At 41.1% G+C, this 26723-nt stretch overlaps 2 protein-coding genes across 17 annotated transcripts in view; one reads left to right on the forward strand and one right to left on the reverse strand.

Moving 5' to 3' along the window:
• The window catches only part of UBE2E1 (ubiquitin conjugating enzyme E2 E1), an 83786-nt gene extending 82813 nt beyond the window's left edge, over nucleotides 1-973 (forward strand). For both annotated transcript variants that reach the window (XM_001173077.6, XM_003309656.6), the window contains one exon: nucleotides 172-973. In XM_001173077.6, the coding sequence (XP_001173077.2) occupies nucleotides 172-269 (98 nt within the window). In that variant the 3' untranslated portion in view covers nucleotides 270-973. The remainder of the gene's footprint in view (nucleotides 1-171) is intronic.
• A 756-nt stretch (nucleotides 974-1729) lies between these two features.
• On the reverse strand, nucleotides 1730-26723 carry NKIRAS1 (NFKB inhibitor interacting Ras like 1). 15 transcript variants are annotated; one of them, XM_063805094.1, is made up of 7 exons: nucleotides 24685-25953; nucleotides 24301-24366; nucleotides 23747-23880; nucleotides 21032-21153; nucleotides 20514-20624; nucleotides 10512-10753; nucleotides 1730-3013 (listed from the first exon to the last, which is right to left on the reverse strand). In XM_063805094.1, the coding sequence occupies exons 5-7, from the start codon at nucleotides 20605-20607 to the stop codon at nucleotides 2771-2773; spliced, it is 579 nt and encodes a 192-aa protein (XP_063661164.1). In that variant the 5' UTR covers nucleotides 20608-20624; nucleotides 21032-21153; nucleotides 23747-23880; nucleotides 24301-24366; nucleotides 24685-25953; the 3' UTR covers nucleotides 1730-2770.

Raw genomic sequence — 26723 nt, forward strand, 5'->3', positions numbered from 1 at the left:
ATGTTTTTTGAAATTTTGATGGAAAAATATCCAGCATGGTGGAGTGGTGTTTCGAAGATGGGTTTGATCACACATACTTTGTTGTACGTATCTACCCAAGCTGTCACTATTCGCTAAAGTTTAAAATGTTCTTTTCCTTTCTCCAAAGTAATCTACATTCTTTTCTTCCAGCCGACCCCTTGGTGGGAAGTATTGCCACTCAGTATATGACCAACAGAGCAGAACATGACAGAATGGCCAGACAGTGGACCAAGAGATACGCTACATAAATTGGGGTTTCACAATTCTTACATTATTTGTCTGTCACAGAAGAGAGCTGCTTATGATTTTGAAGGGGTCAGGGAGGGTGGGAGTTGGTAAAGAGTAGGGTATTTCTATAACAGATATTATTCAGTCTTATTTCCTAAGATTTTGTTGTAACTTAAGGTATCTTGCTACAGTAGACAGAATTGGTAATAGCAACTTTTAAAATTGTCATTAGTTCTGCAATATTAGCTGAAATGTAGTACAGAAAAGAATGTACATTTAGACAGTTGGGTTCAGTTGCTTGTAGTCTGTAAATTTAAAACAGCTTAATTTGGTACAGGTTACACATACGGCCATTTATGTAAAGTCCCTCTAAGACTACATACTTTTTGTTTAAAACAAAATTGGAATTTGTTTTCCCTTCTTGGAAGGGAACATTGATATTTAACAGAGTTTTTAGAGACTGTCATCTCATATATATGAAATGGACACGTGGCTATAAAACACCATATAAGAGATGAGTAATGCGTTTTATTTTATATGCCAATCTACTTTGTTTAAAAAAGGTCTGAATCAGGACTTGTGAAAACCTGTAGTGAAATACCTTAAGCTGTTAACTGTAAGGCGTGGAATAGGAGTTGCTCAGTGGATTGGTTTTATGTTGTGGACTACTTAAGTCTGCATTTGTTACTGTGCTAATAAACAATATTAAAAACCACCTAATAAATATTGCTGTGTTCATTTACTTTTGCCTTTTGGTTGCCATTTGCAGATTCTTCTGAAATCGATAGGTATCTGCTTCTAAAACAAGCAAGCTAAAAATAATGCATATTTAGTAGGTATTAGTTAACCTATATTAGGATCTGTACTTTACACAGCTGTAGATGAGGTATCCTAGAAAAGGTTAAATAATCTACCCCATTTAGGCTTCAAAGACGAACCCTACTGCATCTTTTTAAAAGCATTTTCTAACTTGCAGATGCTGTAGTAGCAAGTACATGAGAAATGGGTTCCGTCATGGATAAACTGGTACACTGCCTTAGGGGGCATTTTGGCAGTACCTAAGTATACACATGTCATGACCCAGAAGTTCTGTTTCTGTATGTCTCTTTCAGAGAAACTTATCCGGATACACATACATTCATTACAGAATTTAAAAAGAATTGGTAACTGTTTGTACTAATGTAGACTAAGTTGCATTAGTAGGAAACAAAGCAAACTGGAAGGTACTTATTTAAAAATCATTATGAAAGCATTTGTCCATCTATGTAACATGCATGGGTGGGAAGCTAGATTAATATTCAATAACCGGGGGAAAAGGGTAAGGGGTGAGTTAGTGTCTGAGTGGTAATTTTTTTTACCAAAAAATGAATTTATGATGAGAAATTTTGAAGAATTATACTGTAGCAGCAATAGCTGATTTGTAAGTATCGTCTTTTATATGTAGTAGTTCTTCACTAGAGCTCATGAAAAAAGTATTCCATTTAAGATGTTACAAATTACTTGATGTTTTAATATGTTCTTTCTTTGTTGAATAGCTTATTTTACATTTCAGTCAAAATAGTTATTTCACAGGTGAAACCACTAAGTAACTTACTTCCTACCTTTTAAATTAATAAAGTTACAGTCAGCCACATTGCTTGAGTCTTGCCAAAATCTTTAGAGAAACAACACAAACTCAGACATCTAAGTCAGATCAAATTAGAGCCCAGTATTTTTGATACTTTTATTGTATATGACTAGTTTTCTAGAAAACTATTCCAGAAGATACAGTCTTCCTTCCAGAAAATACAGCTTTACTGTCCTTAAGTGCCTAATCATTTTCAAGAGGAGGAGCAAACAGTTTGCCCTCAAGTATCTGGTCTATCAACAGGGGTCTGGCTAAGGAAAAAACGGCCTTAGAGCGTGATGAACCTACTTAACACTACCTGGTACCTCAACTCATGCTAAACATTCTAATTTGAGCAAAGCTAAATCATGGGTCTTATTAGTCTGTTTAGCAAAATCTCCACAAGATGAAATTTAGCTTACTACCCCCAACTGTTGAATGCTTTGGGTCCAATTTAGACACAAAAAAAAGTTGTTTTATAATCCTAGACATTAGATTAATGAACTTTTTAAAAACAAAGTCATGTTTGGGCTTAGAAGTTTGCATAATGTTACACAGAATGATTATGATATCTTCCGAAACAGCTTGGGGTTGGGAAGTTACACATAGGTGCATTTGCATAACTATCCAAACTATTTTACTGTTTTCACAAGTACAACATAAATAACAAAGGTGCTAATTTCAAAGACAGGTTTCAAACAATGAGAATAAGAATATATTATTTCATATCAGGCAATAATAACCTTAGCCCAAATACTTTTAACATCTGAAGTGCATTAAATGACTTCCTTAGGAATTTTCCTAAGGACCAAAGGTAGATACAAATGGCCTATTTTAAATAGTAATATTACTCCATGTTCACAGACACTTAAAGGCAATCACTATTCAACATACAATTGTGGCAATTACTGATTTTTAGTTCTCAGAATTAGAGTTCCCTTTGTTTTTCCTCCCAGGCAAAGGAAAGCTTGATTTGCTCTGGGGTTGAGAAAGTTTACTGGCTAATAAAGTGAATGGTTCAATCAGAGTTTTCCGATCTGTAACAGTCACCTCCCACAGTCTTACTTTCTCACTTTTTGCCCACTGCTGTGCCACTTCAGCGTCCACTTGTCTCTGCTCAGAAAGGTCGATTTTGTTTCCTAATACAACAATTGCTACCTGAAAGAAAACGGATTGAAAAGATCATACTAGTACTTTGCCAACATCAGTTCCTGGGCAAAATGGAGACATAAGGAAAATTGTTCCACTTAACAAACCTGCTTCATTAAACTGATTCTCAAGTGTGACTGGATATTAGGATTTCACCTTACTCCTTAATGCATTTTTGTTAAAAATGGAGATGCTCGGCCGGGCGTGCTGGCTCATGCCTATATTCCCAGCACTTTGGGAGGCCGAGGCTCGTGGATCTCTTGAGGTCAGGAGTTCGAGACCACCCTGGCCAACACGGTGAAACCCCATCTCTACTGAAAATAAAAAAATTAGCCAGGCGTAGTGGCGTGCGCCTGTACTTGGGAGACTGCGGCAGGAGAATCGCTGGAACCCGGGAGGCAGAGGGTGCAGTAAGCCGAGATGGCGCCACTGCACTCCAGCCTGGGTGACTGTGCAAGACTCCATCTCAAAAAAAAAAAAAAAATGCAGATGCTCTGTAGTTTGCTAACTGTAAAAAAAAAAAAAAAAAAAAAAAAAAAAAATTAGCTCAGGTATGAATGGAAGATGGACTTGGGAAATTGGCATCTAGGATACAGACTGGTTTCAATGAGTCTGCATTTCAGTTTGGCTACACTTGATGTATGAGAGATTTGCAACATAGTACTTCAAAATAAGACAGCTGGAGCTGTGGGAGTTCTGTATCCATGAGAACAGGAATTGTTGTGTTCACATTATTCACAATACTAAAAAGGTGACTGCTAAGTGTCTGTTAAATGTATGGGCCAAAAACAAAAAAAGTATGTGCCAATAGGAACATTTTACACGAATGCTTACTATACACCAGACACTGCGCGTGACAGAATACAGCAGTCAAAGCTCAGGGGGAGGAGAAGAGACCCCAAACCAGATTTTCAGATAGTGCCCATAAAGATTACACAAGACGATGTGACAGTAGACAATGGGCAGCAAGAACTGTCAAAGGCCTCTCTGAGGAGCAGCAGTGAACTCATCAGATCTTGGAACCACTATTGTCTTCCTTCCTGTCTGTACATTGAGCTTGAGCTCCCTGTGCTACAGTAAGGCCATGCCTTGCTGGCAGGATGAAAGTGGGCCCAGAGCTCCAGTTTTCTAGGGGAATCACATACTCTATCTCATCTTTCAAGCCCTCCTGTCATTCTTCATCACCCAGACTTTCATCTTCATGTATCTCCCCTACTGTGACCTCCATCTCCCTCTCCTCCCAACTGCAGAAACTCGTTTACCCCTTAGAATTCAGCAAGACTAACCCCCACTGCATCCTCCACCTCTGCGTCCTCCACCTCTGCTTTGAATGTTCCTTCACCTTTCCTAGTTGCCTTGCAGTCCTGCTTCCTCTATCACTCCCCTCCTACCACTACCACAAGGTTGGGGTAAGATGTCCTCCTTGTCCCTCAATGCTACCTCCAATGGTGTCCTTCTCTAAAACCCCTGCAGAAAGCTGATGCTATCAGTCTGTTGTACCTACTAATCCCAGGCCGGCCCCCCAACTGCTCCTCATCACAGAGCTGACTCATGGTCAACCTGCCCTCACCGTTACTCTGGTCATAATTCTTAGTGATTTCACTGGCCACGTAGATGCTGCTTCCAGTAACCTGGTCTCTTATTCTTTGACTTCTCCAATGGTCTCATCATCCTTACCTCAGCCATTCACCACTCCCGTGGTCATATCCTAGACCTTGTTTTGTTTGTTTGTTTTTTTAAAGAGACAGGGTCTCTCTGTGTCACCCAGGATGGAGTGCAATGGCTTGATCATAGCTGGTTGCAGCCTTGAGCTTCTGGGCTCACGCGATCGTGATCCTCCTCCTCAGCCTGCCCAGCTAGTTTTTTAATTTTTAGAGATGGGGTCTTACTTTATTGCTGGAGCTGGTCTCAAACTCCTTGCTTCAAGCAATCCTCCTGCCTCAGCTCCGCAAAGTGCTGGGATTACAGGCGTGAACTACCACATCCAGCCTAGACCTTGACATTGTAACTGCTCTCTACGATCTCAGTTCCAGGCATCCCACTCTGACTCCTGCCTTCCCAGTCATGCCTAATGCCCCCATTGCAAGAATTCCAAACACCACAAGGACGTACAACCTACTGGCTCTACTACCTTTATCATTGTCCTTCCACCCTACTCATGTCCTTAATTCCTCCCTACCCAGCTTAGATTATTTTTATTCACTCCCTTGCCCCCATTATCCCACCATATTCACCTGGCAAAACCCCTCCCTTGTTAAATTTAACTATTAACCAGACTCTGTGCCTACACCATTTAGCTGAATATGGCTGGAGAAAAACATACAACCCTGCTGGCCCAGATCATACCACTGATCTCAAATGAACTGGTGTTCTCCGGCAAATGTATTACATTTTCTCCATTTACTCTGTAATGAGACATCTCATACCTTTGGTGCTCTTCTACAAGTTCCAGTATCTCCTCTTCCTTCCCCACTTTCCTTTTACCTGATGACCATATTGCTTCAGTAAGATACGCAATTAGAAGAGAATTTCAGCCAGGCATGGTGACTCACACCTGTAATCCCAGTACTTTGGGAGGTGGAGGTGGGTGGATCATGAGGTCAGGAGATTGAGACCATCCTGGCTAACACGGTGAAACCCCATCTCTACTAAAAATACAAAAAAATTAGTCGGGCATGGTGGTGGGCGCCTGTAGTCCCAGCTACTTGGGAGGCTGAGGCAGGAGAATGGGATGAACCCGAGAGGCAGAGCTTGCAGTGAGCCGAGATCATGCCACTGCACTCCAGCCTGGGAGATGGAGCAAGGCTCCATCTCAAAAAAAAAAAAAAAAAAAAAAAAAACTTCCACATTCTTCCGCCACCACATCTACCAACCTACCATCTTCCAAGCCCATTTGCTCTGCCCTAAAACCCATCCTCCTTTACCCGGACAAGGATGTCACTCCAGCACTTAGTCCCCTCATCATCAATTTTCTCCCATTAGCATACAAACACAATCTTATCTAAATAAAACAAACGGCCGGGCATGGTGGCTAATGCCTGTAATCCCAGCACTTTGGGAGGCCCAGGTGGGTGGATCACCTGAGGTCAGTAGTTTGAGACCAGCCTGTCCAACATGGTGAAACCCTGTCTACTAAAAATACAAAAATTAGCCAGGTGTGGTGGTGAACGCCTGTAATCCCAGCTACTCGGGAGGCTGAGGCAGGAAAATCGCTTGAACCTGGGAGGCGGAGGTTGCTGTGGGCTGAGATCATGCCACTGCACTCTAGCGTCGGCAATAGCAAGACTCCATCTCAAAAAAAACAAGGACGATACATCTATAGCCACAGGATGAATATTATACATTAGTTACCAAGAAAAAAAAACGGGGGTAGGTGGATGGGTGTGGTGGCTCACACCTGTAATCCCAACAGTGTGGGAGGCTGAGGAAGGAGGACTGTTTGAGACCAGGAGTTCAAGACTAGCCTGAACAACATAACAAGACCTGTCTCTACAATTAAAAAAAAAAAAATCTGGGTACTGATATGGAAACAACTCCAAGATATGTTACATGAAAAACAGAAGGTACAGGATAGTATGCCACCTGGTGTGAGAAAGGGAAAAAAGGCTAGGCACACGGTGGCTCACACTCATAATCCCAGCACTTTGGGAGGCTGAGGCAGGAGGATCACTTGAAGCCAGGACTTGGGAGACCAGCCTGGGCAACAGAGCAAGACCTTGTCTTTGCAAAAAAATAAAAATAAAAATTAGGCAAGCATGGTGATGTACTCCTGTAGTCCCAGCTACTCAGGAGACTGAGGCAGGAGGTCACTGGAGCCCGGGAGTTTTAGGCTGCAATGAGCTATGATCATGCCATAGCTCTCAAGTCTGGGCAACAGAGCAAGACCCTGTCTGAAATAAGGAAAAAAAAAAAAAAGGAGGAAAAATATTTTTAATGTATACTCCTATTTGCTTGCATTTATACAAAGAAACTCTGGACGACTGCCCCAAAACTAATAAAGGGGTAAAATATTTTAAAAAGCATGCTTAATGTACAGGATCTTGGTGGTTGAGGACAGCTGTGGGAACCAGACTGAACACAGTCCTTTTTACATATGATTGTCATTTTTGAACCATGTGCAAACATTATTCAATTTTTTAAAACCAAACATGAAAATAAATAAATGCAACTTAAGCCATATCATGTCATTCCTTTGCCCCAAACCAGTGCTTTCTGATCTCACTAAAAGTGAAAGGCAAAGTGCCCTCATCACCTACAACACACCTCCTAGCCCACTCTGGCTTCACTGCCGATTCCTGAACATGGCAAGCAAATTCCGACCTCAGATCCTTGGTACTAGCTATTCCCTCCACCTGGAGCACTCTTCCTTCCAGACATCAGCTTTGCTCCCTCCCTCCTTACCTCCTTCAAATATCTGCTAAAGTCACCCTACAGAAAATAGCACCCTCATTCCCCATTCTGCTTTTCCACATAGCATCACTCATTGTAATGTATTAAATATATTTATTTACTGTCTCTCTCACTCCCAAAATAGAAGCTTTATTGGGATATGGACTGTTTTGTTCTCTACCACATTCCCTGTACCTAGAACAATGCCTGGCACATAGTAGTTGCTCAATAAGCATTCACGGAATTAATACGATTATGGGGATTGAAGAAGCATATGAGGAAGGTACTATTATTCTCCTTTTACAGATAAGGAAACTGAAGCAGAAAAGCTGAGAAGCAAAGCCAAGATTTAAGTATCTAGTACGTGAGTGTTCACTGACCTTTCAACTTTTGTGGGGCAGAGAGGGGTCTCTGGAGGATACCCAAGTAAATAATTACAGCATTTGCCTGTTTCAGTGGGAAAGATGGGAAATACGGGGGAGAGGAGCTTTCATGCCTTCTTACATCTTTTCAAAACCTTGTGAATATGTTATCTATTCACAAAGTAAATTAGTATTCTAAATAAAATATCAATAACCCAGATGTCCTACAACAGATAAATGGTTAAAAAGAGTTTGGTACATACCATGGAATACTACCCACCAAGAAAAAGAAATGAACTACTGATCCATGCAGTGACTTGGATGAATCTCCAGAGGATATGTGAGTAAAAAAAGCCAATCCCAAAAGATTACATATTGTATGATTTTTTTTTTTTTTTTTTTTTCCGAGACAGAGTCTTGCTCTGTCACCCAGGCTGGAGTGCAGTGGCATGATCTCAGCTCACTGCAACCTCTGCCTCCCGGGTTTCAAGCGATTCTCCTGCCTCGGCCTCCTGAGTAGCTGGGATTACAGGCGTGTGCTACCATGCCAGGCTAATTTTTGTATTTTTTTTAGTAGAGACGGGTTTTTCACCATGTTGGTCAAGCTGGACTCGAACTCCTGACCTCGTGATCTGCCCACCTCGGCCTCCCAAAGTGCTGGGATTACAGGTGTGAATCACTGCACCTGGCCTGTATGACTTCTTTTATATCAGGGGTCCCCAACCCCTAGGTCATGCGCTGGTACCAGTCCAGGGCCTGTTAGGAACCGGGCCGCACAACAGGAGGTGAGCAGGGAGCGAGCAAGCATTACCACCTGAGCTCCGCCTCCTGTCACATCAGTGGCATGAGGTTCTCACAGGAGCTGGAGAATCAAATTGTGAACTGCACATGTGAGGGATCTAGGTTGCATGCTCTTTTTGAGAATCTAATGCCTGATGATCTGAGGTGGAACAGCTTCATCCCCAAACCACCCCAACTCCATCTGTGGAAAAATTGTCATCCACAAAACCTGGTGCCAAAAAGACTGGGGACCACTGATTTATATAACAATCTTGAAATGACACAATTATAAAAATGGAGATCAGGTGAGTGGTTACCAAAGGTTAAGGTGGGGGTGAAGATGGGAGGGAAGTGGGGCAGCTATAAAAGAGTAACATGAAGGATCTTTGTGGTGATGGAAACGTTCTGTGTCTTGACTGAATCAACACAAATATGGTGGTTATGATGTACTAGAGTTTTGAAGATGGTACCACTGGGGCAAACTGGGTAAGGGATCTCTCTCTGTTACTTCTTAAAACTGCATGTGACTCTATAATTGTCTCAAAATAAAAAGCTTAACAAAAAATATACAAAAATCTAAGTTAAGAACATCTAGCCAGTACTTTTTGTTGTTGCTGTTTGTTTTGTTTTGTTTTCTGTTTTTTTTCTACCATCTAGCCAGTACTGTTAATCAGTATATTATCTGGTTTCCTAGACAATGAAGAGTCTGCCACGTGAAGATCTGGAGAAAGATTTGAGATAAGAGAGTTCCAGACAGGGAAACAAGCAATTGAGAAAGCTTAATAGGAAAACAAAACTATCATGTTGAAAAAACAGAAAGTAGACCGGTGTCACTGGAGTATAGTGAGAGACAGGCAGATAATAAAGATGAGATGAAAAGGACAGGCATGGGCCAGGTAATCTAAATCTTTACAGACCACTGTAAGGCATATGAATCTTATGTTTAAGTGGTATATGGGTAGAATCCAATAATTATTAGGTTTCTTTTTTTGGTAAGCCTGAAGACAAGAATCCTATGTACCCAAGGAGATAATAAAAAGCCCAAGGAGGGCGGGCATGGTGGCTCATGCCTGTAATCTCAGCACTTTGGGAGGCCGAAGCAGGCGGATCACAAAGTCAGGAGATCGAGACCATCCTGGCTAACACGGTGAAACCCTGTTTCTACTAAAAATACAAAAAATTACTGGGCCTGGTAGCACACGCCTGTAGTCCCAGCTACTCAGGAGGCTGAGGCAGGAGAATCCCTTGAACCTGGGAGTTGGAGGTTGCAGTGAGCCAAGATCGTGCCACTGCACTCCAGCCTGGGTGAAAGAGAGAGACTCAGTCTCAAAAAAAACAAAAACAAAAACCCAAGGAAACAGCAATACCAAAGAACATAAAATGAATTATGTAGTACTTGAGATAAGAAGTCATTAAAATTCAACTTGTAGATGGTAACAAGCAAAAGGCAGAAAGTCAAATTCTGGTCCTAACTAAATTCAGTCAGACCTGTATTTCTTGGGTTAAGAAAAAAATTCTAGGCCAGGCAGAGTGGCTCACACGTGTAATCCCAGCACTTTGGGAGGCCAAGGCCGGCAAAGCACTTGAGGTTAGGAGTTCAAGACCAGCCTGGCCAACGCGGTAATACCCTGTCTCCACTAAAAATATAAAAATTAGCCGGGCATAGTGGCACACTCCTGTATTCCCAGCTACTCGGGAGGCTGAGGCAGGAGAATCGCTTGTACCCGGGAGGCGGAGGTTGCAGTGAGCCAAGATCGCATCATTGCACTTTGCACTCTTGCCTGGGAGACAGAGCGAGACTCCGTCTCAAAAAAAAAAAAAAAAAAGAAAAAGAAAAAGAAAAGAAAAAAATTGTGAAGGTTTTACAGATACTAAGAATATATTGTAATGATCTGAAAATAAACTACCCAAAAGTCTGTGCTATAATTTAAATGGTATTATAATTCACATTTGGCATTTTTAACATATCCACTTGCCTCTTTTTTGTCTTTGAACTTATCGATTTCTTTCTTCAGAAGCTCCACTCTTTGAAAGGATTCAAGGTTATTCACACTGTACACAAGAACGAAGCCATCAGCAAATGAAAAATAATGCTTTGGCAGCTCCACGCCTTCCTGTAGACCTCTGGTGTCATAAAGATGTAACTGTTCTTTTACTCCTCGGTCTGTTTCTACTGAAGCCATGTATACATCTTCCATTGTTTCGCAATCTTCCATTCCTGGGATTAAGAAAAGAAATTACTCTTTTTGGCTAAGTCAGTGTCAACTGCTCCGTATTTTCTTGTCCTTTAGAAATTGGCTTTCTAGGTTTCCTATTTACCACATATAATAATCACATTTCTATTTTACTTTTTTTTTTTTTTTTTTTTTTTGGAAACAGGGTCCTGTTCTGTTGCCCAGGCTGAAGTGCAGTGGCTCGATCTCAGCTCACTACAACCTCCGCCACCTGGGCTCAAGGGATCCTCCCACCTCAGCCTCCCAAGTAGTCCCTCCCAGCTGGGACTACAGGTGCCATCATGCCCAGTGAATTCTTGTACTTTTTGTAGAGACGGGGTTTCACCACGTGGCCCAGGTTGGTCTCGAACTCCTGGGCTCAAGCAATCTACCCACTTTGGCCTCTAAAGTGCTGGGATTACGGGTGTGAGGCACTGCACCTGGCGTAAACAAAATTCTTTTAAAAAATATTTCTTCTGCATAAAAATAAAAATCCCCTTCTTGTTTATGATCTTTTAAAAATGCATTTTACCACTTTGTTTCATTTGTGCAAGTTTTATCTCTTCAACTAGTCTCTAAGTTTATTAAGTGAAAGAAACCATTCTGTGTACACAGCAAATATTCAATAAGCCCTTACTGATAAAGGAATTAAAGGGAGAAGATTAACACTCTTAATTTTAATAAGTAGTGGAGAGACATGTGATAAGACAGGTAAGGTATAGTCCCAGTAACCACCTCCATATTTAAATATGAGTCCAGGCACGGTGGCTCACGCCTATAATCCCAGCACTTTGGGAGGCCTAGGTGGGCAGATCACCTGAGGTCAGGAGTTCAAGATCAGCCTGGCCAACATGGCCAAACCCCATCTCCACTAAAAATACAAAAATTCGCTGGGTGTGGTGGCGGGCACCTGTTATCCCAGCTACTCAGGAGGTTGAGGCAGGGAGAATTGCTTGAACCTGGGAGGCAGAGCTTGCAGTGAGCCGAGATCATGCCACTGCACTCCAGCTTGGGTGACAGAGCAAGACTCCGTCTCAAAAAATAATAATAAAAAAATAAAAATAAATCAATGTGAGATACATCCAGAGGTAAAATCACATGGGTAACATCCTATACCCCCCATAATGATACTATGTTATAGTTTTTTTTAAACTAGTTACAGTTTTCCTAAACAACCTAAATACTGTAGAATGATTTGTTCCAGATGCCTTACATGAAATGTCCATTAAGTATTAGATTACATAAAATCTCCACAAGTATTAGATTAAAAGGAATAATCACATGGTAATACATAGATTGGATCATTGAGAAACCAAAAATTTACTTTCATCAACATAACTCATAAGGAATGTATTCAGTGTTTAGAAAGGTAAAATTATTCATAAATCTGATTATGTATATACGTGTCTGTGTCATCCTGTCATAAATTAAGCCCTAAGGAAATTAAAGGTTATCTATTAAGACACAAACGTATTGGGCTTTGATTACAAATTAATTTAAAAGCAAAAATTACCAAGCATTTTGTCATGTGATTTTTTATCCACCAAAAGCCAGTCCGGTTAGCCCACCTCCACCTGCCTCTCCAAAAGGGGGTCTAAAGTTTAGACCTTTTGATATTTTGGTACTCTAAAGATCAAATGAAGTCAAGAGTCTTCCACTAGTTCTCTAGATTTCCTCTCCCACTCCACGCTGCTGGGCAACTACCCATCTCGCACACCAGGGGAAGGCTTAAGGGTGCAATCTCTGGGGAGTATAAAATAGAGGCTGTCTAGACTGTGGGATAAAGGGAATGAGTTCCACCATGAAAACAGGGCAATTAAGTGACATGCCTGTGCACACACACATACTGAATGTTGAAGTCCTCCGGCTTTCCCTTTCTGCTCCCAAAACACTGGCAGCCAGCTCTTTATCCCCATCCAGGGGAATCTGGAGAATCTGGCCAACGGAAAAGGAAAAAATCCTAAATATACTGACATCTAGGTTTCCCCAATAAATGCCCCTGCCAGATCACTTTAGTGAAGCTCTAAGTCATGAACCCTATCCATATGCTTAGAGCTTCCAATTGGCTTTTTAAGTTGTATTTATTTATTTTTGAGACAGGGTCTCACTTTGTCATCTAGGCTGAAGTTCAGTGGGACAATCTCAGCTCATTGCAGCCTCAACCTCCTGGGCTCAGGTGATCCTCCCACCTCAGCCCTTCAAGTAGCTGGGACTACAGGTACATACCACCAAGCCCCACTAATTCTTGTATTTTTTTGTATAGATGGGGTTTCACCATGTTGCCCAGGCTGGTCTTGAACTCCTGAGCTCAAGCAATCTGCCTGCTTCTGCCTCCCAAAGTGCTAGGATTACAGGCATGAGCCACTGCACTGGGCCTAGGGGTCCATTTTTAATTATGAACAGATAACCAAGGTTTAGCAGACACCTGAAGAAAATAGAGACCAACAAGAAGAGACCGCTACAGAGAAACCAACTATACAAAGAAAAGAAAAACAAAAACAAACAAAAAACTACCTAATCTATCAAAAAAATAAGATAGTACATCCATGAAATAAGAACAGGATACTAACAAAAACTCAATAGAAGGGCTGGAAAATAAAGATAAGAATATCTACCAAAAAGTGGTACAAAAATATTGAGAGATGATAAACAGGAAAGGAGCAATAAGAAAATTCAAGGACTAGTCCAGAAGGTCTAGCATCCAAAAAGAGAGTTCCAGAAAACAAGGACAGAGAACACAGAGGAAAGAAAGCAATAACAAAATAATTCAAAACTGAAGAACATGCATTTCCATATAGAAGGGGCCCTCTAAGTGTCCAATACAGTAAATGAAAACAGACTGGCCAGGCGCGGGGGCTCACACCTGTAATACCAGCACTTTGGGAGGCCAAGATGGGCAGATCACCTGAGGTCAGGAGTTCAAGACCAGCCTAGCCAACATGGTGAAACCCCATCTCTACTAAAAATACAAAAATTAGCTGGGCATGGTGGTGCGCACCTGTAATTGCAGCTACTTGGGAGGCTGAAGTGGGAGAATTGCCTGAACTCAGGACGCGGAGGTTGCAGTGAGCTGAGATCGTGCCACTGCACTCCAACCCGAGCAAAAAAAGAAAAAGAAAGAACAGAAAAGATCAATTCTATGACGCATCACTGAAATTTCAGAACACTGGTGTCTTAGTCCATTTGTGCTTCTATAACAAAATACCACAGACTGGGTAATTTATAAATAGAAAATTTCTCTCTCACAGTTCTGGAGGCTGGGAAGTCCAAGATCAAGGTGCCAGTAGGTCTGGTGTGTTGTTATGGCACAGTCCCTACTGCAAGATGGAGCCTTGTTGCTGCATCCTTGGGAGGGGTCAAATGCTGTGTCCTCACATGGTGGGAGAGACAGAAGGGCAAGAGAGCACTCCCTTCAACCTCAAGCCCTTTTATAAGGATGCTAATCTTTCATGAGAGATTAGTCCTCATGAAGGTGAAGGGTGGAGCCCTCATGACTTAATCACCTGTTATAGGCCACAGTTCTTAATACTGTTACATTGGAGATTAAGTTTCAACATGAATTTTGGAGGAGACACTATCCTTCAAACCACAGCAACTAAGAACAAAGAAGAGAGCCTAAAAAAGTTTCCACAGACAAAGCATCAAGAATCATAATGGTTCCCAGATTCTCAAAAGTAGCACTAGAAGCAAGAAGACAATAGAAGCTGATAAAGTTAAAGAGACACACCTTCTATGAATCAGCAATTTCATTCCTAGATATGTATACCAGAATTTATCCCATAATAGCCAGGACACATGTACAATAATGTTCCAGAGTAGCATTATTTCCAATAGCTCCAAACTGGAAATAACCCAAATGTTCATGAAGACCTAACAGACAGAGGTAGTTTCATGCAATAGAATGTTACATCAATGAAAAGTAAACAACCACAGCTACGGCAAAATGGATGAATCTTTTATTTTTTTTTCTAAATAGAGATGGGGTCTCCCGATGTTGCCCAGGCTGATCTCAAACTCTGGGGCTCAAGTGATCTTCCCACCTCGGCCTCCCAAAGTGCTGGGATTCCAGTGGTGAGCCACGATGCCTGGCCTGATGTGTCTTACAAATATAATGTTGAGTAAAAGAAGCCAGACATGGATTAATTTAATTCATAGAAAATCCATAGGGCAAAAAATAAACTAGACCATTTAGTGACACACATATGTGGCAATTAAAAATAAAAAGAATGATTAACCAAAAGTCAAGGGAAGGAATGAGTTGCAACTGGACAGAGGAACACAGGGAGCCACTGGCCTGTCCTCAATGTTGTACTTTTTGATCCATGTGGAGATTATGTGAAGGTTTGTCTTATAATTATTGATTAAACCATATATGCAATGCTTTCAAAATTCCGAAAGTATATTATTTTTGACCTAGAGTTCTATACCCATCAAAATTACAATTCAAATGTTAGTGTAAAATAAAGACAGTTTCAAACATGCAAAGCCTCAGAAAATGTATCACGTATATTTTCTCAGAAAACTATTTGAGGAGACCCTCCATAAAAACTAATATGTAATCATAGAAACAGGAAGAAACAGAACCTAACACAGATATGAAGTAAAGGAAATCACAAGCACAATTAGTAAATATCTCAATTCGGAAGCCCCAGGGTCACGACTATGTGCCAGGTAGAGGGCATGTTGAAGGCCATCATCACTGGATGTTCTGTTCTACTGTACAATCTTTTCAACACCAGAAAAGTACTGGAAAATGTGCTCCAAAAAAAAAAAAAAAAAAAAGGTATAAGCCAAAAGAAGAAGACAAGAGATCTAGGAAACAGGAAATCAAAACCAGGGAGAGGCCGGGTGAGTGGCTCATGCCTATAATCCCAACATTTTGGGAGGCTGAGGCAGGCAGATTGCTTGAGGCCAGGAGTTCAAGACCAGCCGGAGCAACATGGTGAAACCCTGTCTCTACTAAAAATACAAAAATTAGCCGGGCATGATGGCGCATGCCCGTAATCCCAGCTACTTGGGAGGCTAAGGCAGGAGAATCACTTGAACCTAGGAGGTGGAGGTTGCAGTGAGCCGAGATCGTGCCACTGCACTCCACCCTGGGTGACAGAGCGAGACTCCGTCTCAAAAAAAAAAAAAAAAAAAACCAAAGGGAGAAACAAAGGGGAAGTTCCATGATGATGGTGGCACAGCAGGTAAGAGAACACAGAGCTCCTGAAAGGACACAGCCAAGAAAAAAAATAGATTATCTGATGGAGCTGACCTCATGCAGAACTGACAAACATCTGGACTATGTGGAAAGAACTAGCAAAAGGTATAAACAAAACTAAAGAAATGGCAAATACATGTTGGCTTCCATGAAAACAAAACAAAAAAAAGAATCACAGTATACTATACTGCTCTGCTGAGAATACCACTGACCCTTAAACAACACAGATTTGAACTTCACATGTCTTACATGTAGATTTTCTTTCTCCTCTGCCACCTGACACAGCAAGACCAATCCCTCCTCCTTCTCCTCAGTCTACTCCACATAAAAACAATGAGGATGAAGACCTTTACGATGAACCACTTCCAGTTAATAAATAGTAAATATATTTTTTCTTCCTTATGATTTTTTTTTTTTTTTTGAGATGGAGAATCACTTGAACCCAGGAGGTGGAGGCTGCATTGAGGTGAGATCGCATCACTATACTCCGGCCTGGGAGACACAGATTTTATTTTATAGGCATTATCATCAAAGAGAGTGTCTTATATCCTTTGCAGTGGCTATTTTTCACTTACAGTCTTCTTTTCAAATTTAAATAATGGTAACCTCTTATACATTTTAAAATAACCTTTATTTTTTAAAGCAGGTTTTTGTTTTGTTTTGTTTTGATACAGTCTCGCTCTGTTGCCCAGGCTGGAGTGCAGTGGCGTGATCTCGGCTCACGATAAACTCTGCCTCCCGGGTTCAAGAGATTCTCATGACTCAGCCTCCTAGATAGCTGAGATTACAGGCACGTGCCACCATGCCCAGCTAATTTTTATATTTTTAGTAGAGATGGGGTTTCGCCATGTTGGCCATGCTGGTCTTGAACTCCTGACTTCAAGTGATCCGCCTGCCTCGGCCTCCCAAAGTGCTGGGATTACAGGCGTGAGCCACCACACCCGGCTTCTTCCTTATGATTTTAATAACATTTTCTTATCTCTAGCTTACTTTATTGTAAGAGTACAGTATATAATACACACAACATATAAGACATGGCAATTAACTGTTTATGTTATCAGGTTTAAGGCTTCTGGTCAACAGTAAGCTATAAGTAGTTAAGTTTCTGGGGAGACAAAAATTTGGTTGTCAACTGATGGGGGGGGCGGTGTTGGCACCCCTAACCCGTGCACTGTTGAAGGGTCAATTGTACTGTATTTATATATGCCAGCAGCTCCCCAACTGTGGTCTGCAGATCTCATGAGGTCTCCTTTCAGGGGACCCACATGGGCAAAACTATATTCATAATACTACTAAAGCCATTTGCATTTTCCACTGTGTTGATATTTGTACTGATGTTGCAAAAGCAACGGTGGGTAAAACGGCCGGTACCTTAGTGCAAATCGAGTCAGTGGCACTAAACGTATAGTTGCCATTAGATCCTCTCTTCACCATCCTGTGCTTGCAGTTAAAAAATTAAAAAGCCAGTTTTACTTAAGAATGTCCTTAATGAAGCAATAAAAATGACTAATTTTATTAAATCTCAAGCCTTGAGTATATATCTTTTCAATATTCTATGGAATTAAATGGAAACTATATATAAAACATTTCTGCATGCAATTATGGTAACTGTCTTGAGGAAAATCTCTTGTGTGTTTTAAATTGCAAGCTGAACTAGCCATCATTTTTAAAAAGAAGAAATGACAGAAAAACTATGTATTTACAATATTTAACAAACATTTTCTCAAAAATTAATAAAGGAAGCCTATCATTTCAAGGAAAGTAACTATGGTAACAGTATTTGTTGTCAATAAAATTTGAGCTTTCAGGCAAAAATCAGAATTGTATCCATCATCATGAACTTGATAGATTCCCAATACTGATGAAATTGGTATTTCATCAGATATTAACAAAAGTGATATGGAAGACTTCCTTAGCGAACCAAAATTTCCAAAATGACCAATTCACGATGCTAAAAAACTCTGCTTGGGTAAAAAGATCCATTTAAAATGCAGGATCAATCAATGAGATTTTAATTTAGCAGAGTAAAAAAGTTCACGAATATGATTTCAGATTCTACACTGCAATAACCTTTAAGTAACCATCACTTGTTGAGTTTTAGTGAAATACCAAAGAAAAATACCCATAATTACCTGAAAAGGCTATTAAAGTATTCCTCCTACCTTTTCCAACTACATATCTGTGTGCGGCTGGATTTTCTTCATATATTTCAACTAAAACACCTCATCACAGCAGATTACAAAGGCAAGTGTTAATAGATATGATAATTGCCTTCTATTAAGCTGGACATCAGAAAAGATTTTCTAAAAAGTAAATCAATGCCACCTTTCTCACTATTTTGAAAATATAATTTTTTTCATAAAGTTATTTTAGGATATAATGAGTTTATTAGTGTCATTTAGAAAAAATAAGTAGTTTACAAATGTCTCCATTTTCCTTTTTTTTTCTTTTTTGAGACAGGGTCTCCTAAGTTGGAACGCAGTGGTGTGATCATGGCTCACTGCAGCCTCAACCTCCCATGTGATTCTCCCACCCCAGCATCTCAAGTAACTGGAACCACAGGCACATGCCACCATGCCCACCTGGATAATTTCTTTCTTTTTTTTTTTTTTTTTTTTTTTCGTTTTGTTTTTAGTGGAGATGAGGTCTCAGGCTAGTCTCAAACTCCTGAGCCCAGCTGATCTTCCCACCTTGGCCTCCCAAAGCACTGAGATTGCCAAGCTGTGAGCCATCACGCCTGGCCACGGTTTTAATTTCTAATACAGTAAATGTTGGAAGATACAGCCCACATAAACAAAAGTTGTTTGGGGTCCTCAGTAAGTTTTCACAGGGCAAAAGGATTCTGAAACCAAAAAATTTGACAACTACTGACATAGGTATTATAATAAACACTAAATATGAATTTAACCACAATTGTTAAACATTATTTTAGAAAGCTAGAAGAGAAGCAGAGCACATAGAAATGGTTAATGAAAAACAGAAATGTGGGCCAGGCGCAGTGGCTCACGCCTGTAATCCCAGCACTTTGGGAGGCCGAGGCGGGCGGATCACTTGAGGTCAGGAGAGTTCGAGACCAGCCTGGCCAACATTGTGAAACCCCGTCTCTACTAAAATAAAAATACAAAAATTAGCCAGACGTGGTAGCACGCACCCGTAGTCCCAGTTACTCAGGAGGCTGAGACAGGAGAATTGGCTGAACCTGGGAGGCGGAAGTTGCAGTGAGCCGAGATTGCACCACTGCACTTAAGCCTGGGAGACAGGGTGAGACTCCATCTCAGAAAAACAGAAATGTGCTTTAAGTTACTTGCCAGAAAAAAATGCTTTGATGATCTCTGTTTACTTATCTAACACAAACGTCATTTCATTCTAACCTGTGATATCTATCTTCCTTACTAAGCCATGACCTCCAGAAATGCTATCTTCACCTCTGTAACCCAAGGCCTGATTACACGTATCATATACCAATTAATAAATAATTATTTGACTCAGTGAATGAATAAATGAATGAGGTAGCCCAATTCACAAAATGAAGTCATACTCACCAAACGACTGTTTCTTCCATTTTTAAAAATCTACATACAGCAGCTCTGCAAAGTTGTTTTTGTTTTTTTTGGGTTTTTTTTTGTTTTTTTTTGAGATGGAGTCTCGCTCTGTCGCCAGGCTGGAGTGCAGTGGTGCAATCTCAGCTCACTGCAACTTCTGCCTCTCACATTCAAGCGATTCTCCTACCTCAACCTCCTGAGTAGCTGGGACTACAGGCGTGCACCGCCACACCCAGCTAATTTTTGTATTTTTAGTAGAGACGGGGTTTCACCATGTTGTCCAGGATGGTCTTGATCTCTTGACCTCATGATCTGCCTGCCTCGGCCTCCCAAAGCGTTTGGATTACTGGTGTGAGCCACTGCGCTCGGCCTTTTTTTTTTTTTGAGACAGAGTCTCGCTCTGTAGCCCAGGCTGGAGTGTAGTAACACCATCTTGGCTCACTGCAACTTTGGCCTCCCAGGTTCAAGAGATTCTCCTGCCTCAGCCCCTCAAGTAGCAGGATTACAGCCACCCGCTACTATGCCTGGCTAATGTTGTATTTTTAGTAGAGAGGGGTTTCACCAAGTTGGCCAGGCTGGTCTTGAACTCCTGACATCAGGTGATCCGCCTGCCTCGGCCTCCCAAAGTGCTGGAATTACAGGCCTGAGCCACCATGCCCACTGGAAAGTTATGTTTTCTTAAATCAGTGATTCTATGATTCGTAATGTAATGAATTTACACCATTCATTATGTAAATACACGGAAAACCACATATATACAAAGGAATATATATCCATATTGATCTATCTGTATTGGCCATTTCTTTCCTTACCTGTGATAACTTACAGCAGGCACTCTTGAATTTCAATAACACTAAGACTTTTTTCCCTCCTCTTTTCTTACCTCTTAATCTCTTGGTCCCTCTGCATTATACCTCCCCTTTATGTACCATCAACCACCTTTAGTTTAGCATGACCAACAAAAGACCCCTGATAGCTCCCAGAACCTAGAGACAAACTAGAGAAAAACAATCTTACCAATAGTATGATTTCCATAAAGGAGCTGCTCCAAAATTGCAGTTTTCCCCACAGATAACAATCCACAAACCACAACCTTGCAGCCCTTTCCCATCTTCTCTCAGGATATCACTGTGGAGAGAATAACAGGTCTTTTAAATTGTATACTGTTGAAATTAACCATTTCTTTTTCTTTCAGTATTTCAATTTAATATGTAACACATGCACAGGGGAAATTTTCAAATACAGAAAAGGAGATATAGAATAAGGTATAGCCTTCCAAACCCCATTCCCCAGTCTCCCATTTCCTCCCTTAGAGCAATAAGCATTATCAGTTTCTTATATATCTCACAGAGACAATGTAGATAAATATAAGAATACAGGCCAGGCACAGTGGCTCATACCTGCAATCCTACCACTTTGGGAGTCCAAGGCGGGTGGATCACCTGAGGTCAAGAGTTCGGCACCAGCCTGGCCAACACGGTGAAACCCCATCTCTACTAAAAATACAAAAATTAGCCAGGCGTGGTGGCACTCACCTGTAATCCCAGCTACTGGGGAGGCTGAGGCAGGAGAATCACTTGAACCCAGGGGGCGGAGGTTGCACTGAGCTGAGATTGCGCCACTTCACTCCAGCCTGGGTGAAAGAGCTAGACTCCGTCTGAAAACAAACAAACAAACAAAAAAACACATGGATAGGTATGAATACATCTTTGTTTTCAAAAAGAATAAATACATTTTATATGAAGAATATTTCAATACTGATTAAGTCTATAGCAATCCAACAGACTCTTAAATCCTTGAAAGAGACTGCCTACTCATCAATATTTACCTGGAAAAATAAACATTTAAGTAAAAATTTAAGGAGGCATGAGGATAAAAATTTTTAGAAAATGGACATGATTTTTCAAAGAAACATGAAAGTTTATGTCAGTCTTCTCGAGAAGGGAAGAAACTGGATTTTGGTAGTCACGTGGGCTTTTTTTTTTTTTTTTTTTCTTTGAGACAGGGTCTAGCTCTGTCACTCAGGCTGGAGTGCAGTGATGAGATTTCGGTTCACTGCAACCTCCGCTTCCCAAGGGCAAGCGATTCTCCTGCCTCAATCTCCCAAGTAGTTGGGATTACAGGTGCCTGCCACCATGCCCGGTGAAATTTTTGTATTTTTAGTAGAGACAGGGTTTCACTATGTTGGCCAGGATGGTCTCAAACTCCTGACCTCAAGTGATCCGCCTGCCTTGGCCTCCCAAAGTGCTACGATTACAGGCGTGAGCTACTGCGCCTGGCTGTCACGTGGGCTTTCTTAATCATATTTCTTTTTGAGGAAGAATAGACAACTCTAGAAAAATTGCCCACGCACAGGACTTCATGACTAAAACACCAAAAGCAATGGCAACAAAAGCCAAAATAGACGAATGGGATCTAATTAAACTAAAGAGCTTCTGCACAGCAAAAGAAACTACCATCAGAGTCAACAGGCAACCTACAGAATGGGAGATTTTTGCAATCTACCCATCTGACAAAGGGCTAATATCCAGAATCCACAAAGAACTTAAACAAATTTATAAGAAAAAAACAAACAACCCCATCAAAAAGCAGGCAAAGGATATGAACAGACACTTCTCAAAAGAAGACATTTATGCAGCCAACAGACACATGAAAAAATGCTCATCATCACTGGCCATCAGAGAAATGCAAATCAAAACCACAATGAGATACCATCTCACGCCAATTAGAATGGTTATCATTAAAAAGTCAGGAAACAACAGGTGCTGGAGAGGATGTGGAGAAATAGGAACACTTTTACACTGTTGGTGGGACTGCAAACTAGCTCAGCCATTGTGGAAGACAGTGTGGCGATTTCTCAAAGATCTAGAACTAGAAATACCATTTGACCCAGTAATCCCATTACTGGGTATATACCCAAAGGATTATAAATCATGCTGCTATAAGGACACATGCACACGTATGTTTATTGGGGCACTATTCACAATAGCAAAGACTTGGAACCAACCCAAATGTCCATCAATGATAGACTGGATTAAGAAAATATGCCACATACGTCGGGCGCGGTGGCTCATGCCTGTAATCCCAGCACTTTGGGAGGCCGAGGTGGGCGGATCACGAGGTCAGGAGATCGAGACCATCCTGGCTAACACGGTGAAACCGTCTCTACTAAAAATACAAAAAATTAGGTGGGGCTTGCAGTGAGCCGAGATCATGCCACTGCACTCCAGCCTGGGTGACAGAGCGAGACTCCATCTCAAAAAAAAAAAAAAAAAAAAAGTAATACACTACAAATGTACTTTGATCACTCATTGATAATATGATTATCAGGATAATATAATTATCAGGATAATAGGATTAACAGACAACGTTTGCTAAAAATTATACATTGTTTTGTATTGTGTGTATATATTAATAAATTGGGGAGTTCCTTTTGATATTACCAAAGAAGTCTTCATCATGGGCAAACAGTAAAAGTAACTGAATAAAAGTAGCTCAAAACACTAGCTAAGAATTTTAAGCATTTTTTGGAAGGAAAGCAAAGAGATGACAGAACAGACCTCATTAAATATTTTACACTATCAAAAAGAAAACAAAGATGAAAAGATAAGTGTGATTAATCAAAGCAGGCTGAAATATTCTAGGTTCCTGGTTGCCTTCCAAATAGGAAACAATACCACTACATAAAGCAGATGAGTGCCTTGCTACCATCAATTACAAAGTTAAGAATTCTTTAAAAAATAATTAACATTTTGAATAAATAACACATACACAAAAATACTTTATTTTCTATAAATGATCGCTATGGCAGGAACTCACATTACAAGTAAGTGGTTCTCATGCTTAGATATTTTCAGATTTACAAGTAAAAACTACTAAAAGTTTGGTTCTTAAAGCACTTATAATTATTTAATAATTCCCAAACACAATAAATGTACACCAGTTCCTGCGAAATACACAAAGGTGGTCATCTGCAGTACCCTGAATGGGCACTGAATCACATGAACCGATCCCGGGGTAACCAAGCCTCTTACTTAAATCTAGGTTTCAAGAATTTGAAAGGCTCTGTAGTACATGGGTCACCTTTAGGTTCCTTTCAACACTGTGATGCCATGATATTAGAAGTTGCTTATCCAGAGAATACATCAACACTGAGGTGAACACAAAAAGCAGTAGTTACAGCTACTTGTCACATCCCTACCCTAAGAAACTGGGCAATAAAATTCAATCTGTGACCTATTAAACCTCACCTGATGTAAATTACTAAGAGAACGTGCTTAATAGGCAAGATTCAGGGCAGTCTTAAATACTTATTGCTTTACTTTCCAGGCTAATCAATAACATTGCTAGAGAATAAATACAACTTCCTCTCTCCAACTTGAGGCTAAAAAAAAAAAAAAAACAGAGAGTAAATATATGACCTGGTCCATTCCTGTGAAATGCTTTGTCAACATTCTCTTTGAAGAGCCATCAGAAACAGCTCCCCAAAACCGTTACTGCTTCTGTTCTTCTATGTAAGTGGGCCATTCTATTTTTATAAGTAAAACACAACTTTCTGACGCAACCAGAAAAACAATACCAAAACACTGTTAACATCATACGAGAGATGTTATAAATCTCTAAAAATACTGTCATGTGGGGAAACCACCTACACTGTGTATTTACTTATGTCAACATTATGTATAGTGTGGAATACTTTCACTTATCCATATATGAATATATTTACATACATAAAAATATATTCAACAGGTTTTGCACACAGTATTGCACAAAATAAAAAGTAATAAAGCAGATTCTAGCTTACCATTCTTTTATTCATTTACCAAACATTTACTGAGGGCCTGCCATCATGCCAGCCATCAGGGACAAACTAGGGGGCAAAAACAGAAATCATCCCTTGTCCTCAGGAATCTCAAAATCAACTGGAAACACAAATCCAAATCTTGTAAAACTGTTAACTGAGAAACTACAAATTGAGAAACAAAACTGCAAATGTGATTGATAAATTAGCAGTGATTATTCACACTACTAGAATTGTTTTTCCAAATGATTCATCCAACTTTTTAAATTTTATTTTTACTGCTCCTTTAGGAGCAGGACTACGCCCATAGGCAGCGTACCTACAGTAGCACATTCAACTTTTTAGTCATCCTCACCTTTGAAATACATACAGGGCTGCACTACTTACCATTTTCATCACTACTGAAGTGGTCTGGGTGAGGCACCATGTTCTCTCACCTGGTCTCTCAAAGACATCGTAATCCCCCAAACCTGTGAATATGTTACTTTACATACTCATACAAGAATTTTGCGGGGGTGATTAAATTAAGAACTTCCATATGAAGATATTATCCTGAATTATCTAGGTGGGCCCAATGTAATCACAAGTGTCTTTATAAGAGAGACACAGGAGTGCTGGAGAGGACAGAAGGTGTAATTGGAAGATGCTCCTTTGCTGGCTGTGAAGATGAAGGAAGCAGTCAGGAGCCAAGGAATTCAGGCAGGCTTCATGAGGTGGAAAAGCCAAGGAAATAAATGTACTCTCCCCTAGTACCTCCAGAAGGAACACAGCCCTACTGACTTTGGTTTTAGCCTGGAGATATTTACAGATTTACAGACCTAGTCTGATGTACAAACTAAAAGACGGTGAATTTGTATTATTAACCAACAAAGTTGCTGAAATTTGTTACAGGAGCAATGGAAGACTAACACAATTTCCTAAGTAGTCTCTCTGCTTCCATTTTTTCTCTCCTTTCAGCCTCAAAAGGAGCAATCCGAGTTATCTTTTTAAAATGTACGCCATATGAAGTCATCCTTCTGTTCAAAATCTGCCAATGAAATCCAAAGTCCATGTGAGAACCTTCACCTCTCCGACGTCATTTCCCACCTTCCCCTACTGTGAATTTCAGCCACACTGCTTCCCTGCTGTTCCTCTATTAATCTTGCATGCTCCAGTCATGGCTCTTTTCCCTCTGCCTGAATCAGACCCCTACTCTTACTCCCAGACTCCTATCCTTGAAGTCCTTTCTTAAATGTTACCTTCTCTCAAAGACTTAACCTGGACACTCCATTCCAAATTGCAACCCTCACCCGCTAACACTCCCTCATCACTTCCCTCCCCTTATCTTTTCTCCTTAGCATTTACCACCAAACCCAAAACACAGCTTACTTCTGCTTACTGCCCATTTCCAAGAAGGCCAAAAATTCTGCGTTGTTTCCTGCTGCATCCCCAGCAACTATGCCTGGCACATATTAGACACTTAATAAATATTTGTTGAATCAATCAATGAACCAGATAGACTCTTAAAAACGTAAAGCTGTGATTTAAAAAGAAAGAAAGAAAAATATGATGTGGGAAAAAAGATAATCAAAACCGCTACGATTAAGAGATAATGACTCTCTCAAGCCTTTGCCACATCTGAACGCATAATCTGGAAGGAAATTAAAGCCACATGACTTAAATTAAAGCCAAGTGAAAATATTCTGGAGAAACAAAGTAAGCCAGTAACCTATTTCTCAATTAAAAAAAAACCCGCAACGCAAAATGCCAGCATTTTCTCGGCATTTCTTCTCTAAAACATTCACACCTGCCAAACAGGTCTTGGCAAATAAACATTCTGCTCTTCTGAAAAACTGTGGTTCTCATGTTAGCAAATTTGGGACGAAATCCGTATGCAGAAAAAGCGCCGAGCCGCCCGCAATCCACCCACTCCATGACCCTTTTTTAGGACAAAATCCCTGGGCGCTGGGGCCTGCTGGAGGAGCTTCACGCAGTCTGGAGCTGAAGGGACACAGCGAGCGCCCCGACCCGCGACGCCCCGACTCCGCGAAGGCCTCCCTGGGGGGCTGGGGAAGCGTCGGGGGATCTCTCAGCGCAGCTCTGGGGCCCAGATTTCTGCGCCCGTCGTGCGGTGGCCAGAGAGGGACAGCGCGGCGCGGAGACGCAGAGACTCCGCAGGGGGAGAGCCCGCGATGCGTGAAACAAACCTGTTCTCTCCTCAGACCTCAAAGACAGCGGCTCCACCGCGGTACGCGGCCACCGGCTTTGGAGCCTGGACCCCAACTTGCCTCCTCTCGCGGAGAGACAGTCGCCGACGCTCGCTTACCCGCCGAAACCGCGCCGCCAACTCTCTCACCTCTCGAGACGCCCAGGCCGCTCAGGCTCGAATCTTGCGGAGCAGGGGGCGGGACAATAGCGGCCGCTGCGCCCCACTCGGCAGAACTCCG

Source organism: Pan troglodytes, chromosome 2 (genome assembly GCF_028858775.2).
Source record: "Pan troglodytes isolate AG18354 chromosome 2, NHGRI_mPanTro3-v2.0_pri, whole genome shotgun sequence".
Classification (NCBI taxonomy): domain Eukaryota; kingdom Metazoa; phylum Chordata; class Mammalia; order Primates; family Hominidae; genus Pan; species Pan troglodytes.

Coding starts and splice junctions, on each gene's coding strand:
- NKIRAS1 (XM_009444825.3), bottom strand. CDS start 20,607: ATGGGAAAGGGCTGCAAGGTTGTGGTTTGTGGATTGTTATCTGTGGGG. Junction 10,754..20,513: donor TTATGGAAATCATACTATTG/GTAAGATTGTTT, acceptor TCTTAATCCCAG/GAATGGAAGATTGCGAAACA. Junction 3,014..10,511: donor AGTTCAAAGACAAAAAAGAG/GCAAGTGGATAT, acceptor GTTTTCTTTCAG/GTAGCAATTGTTGTATTAGG.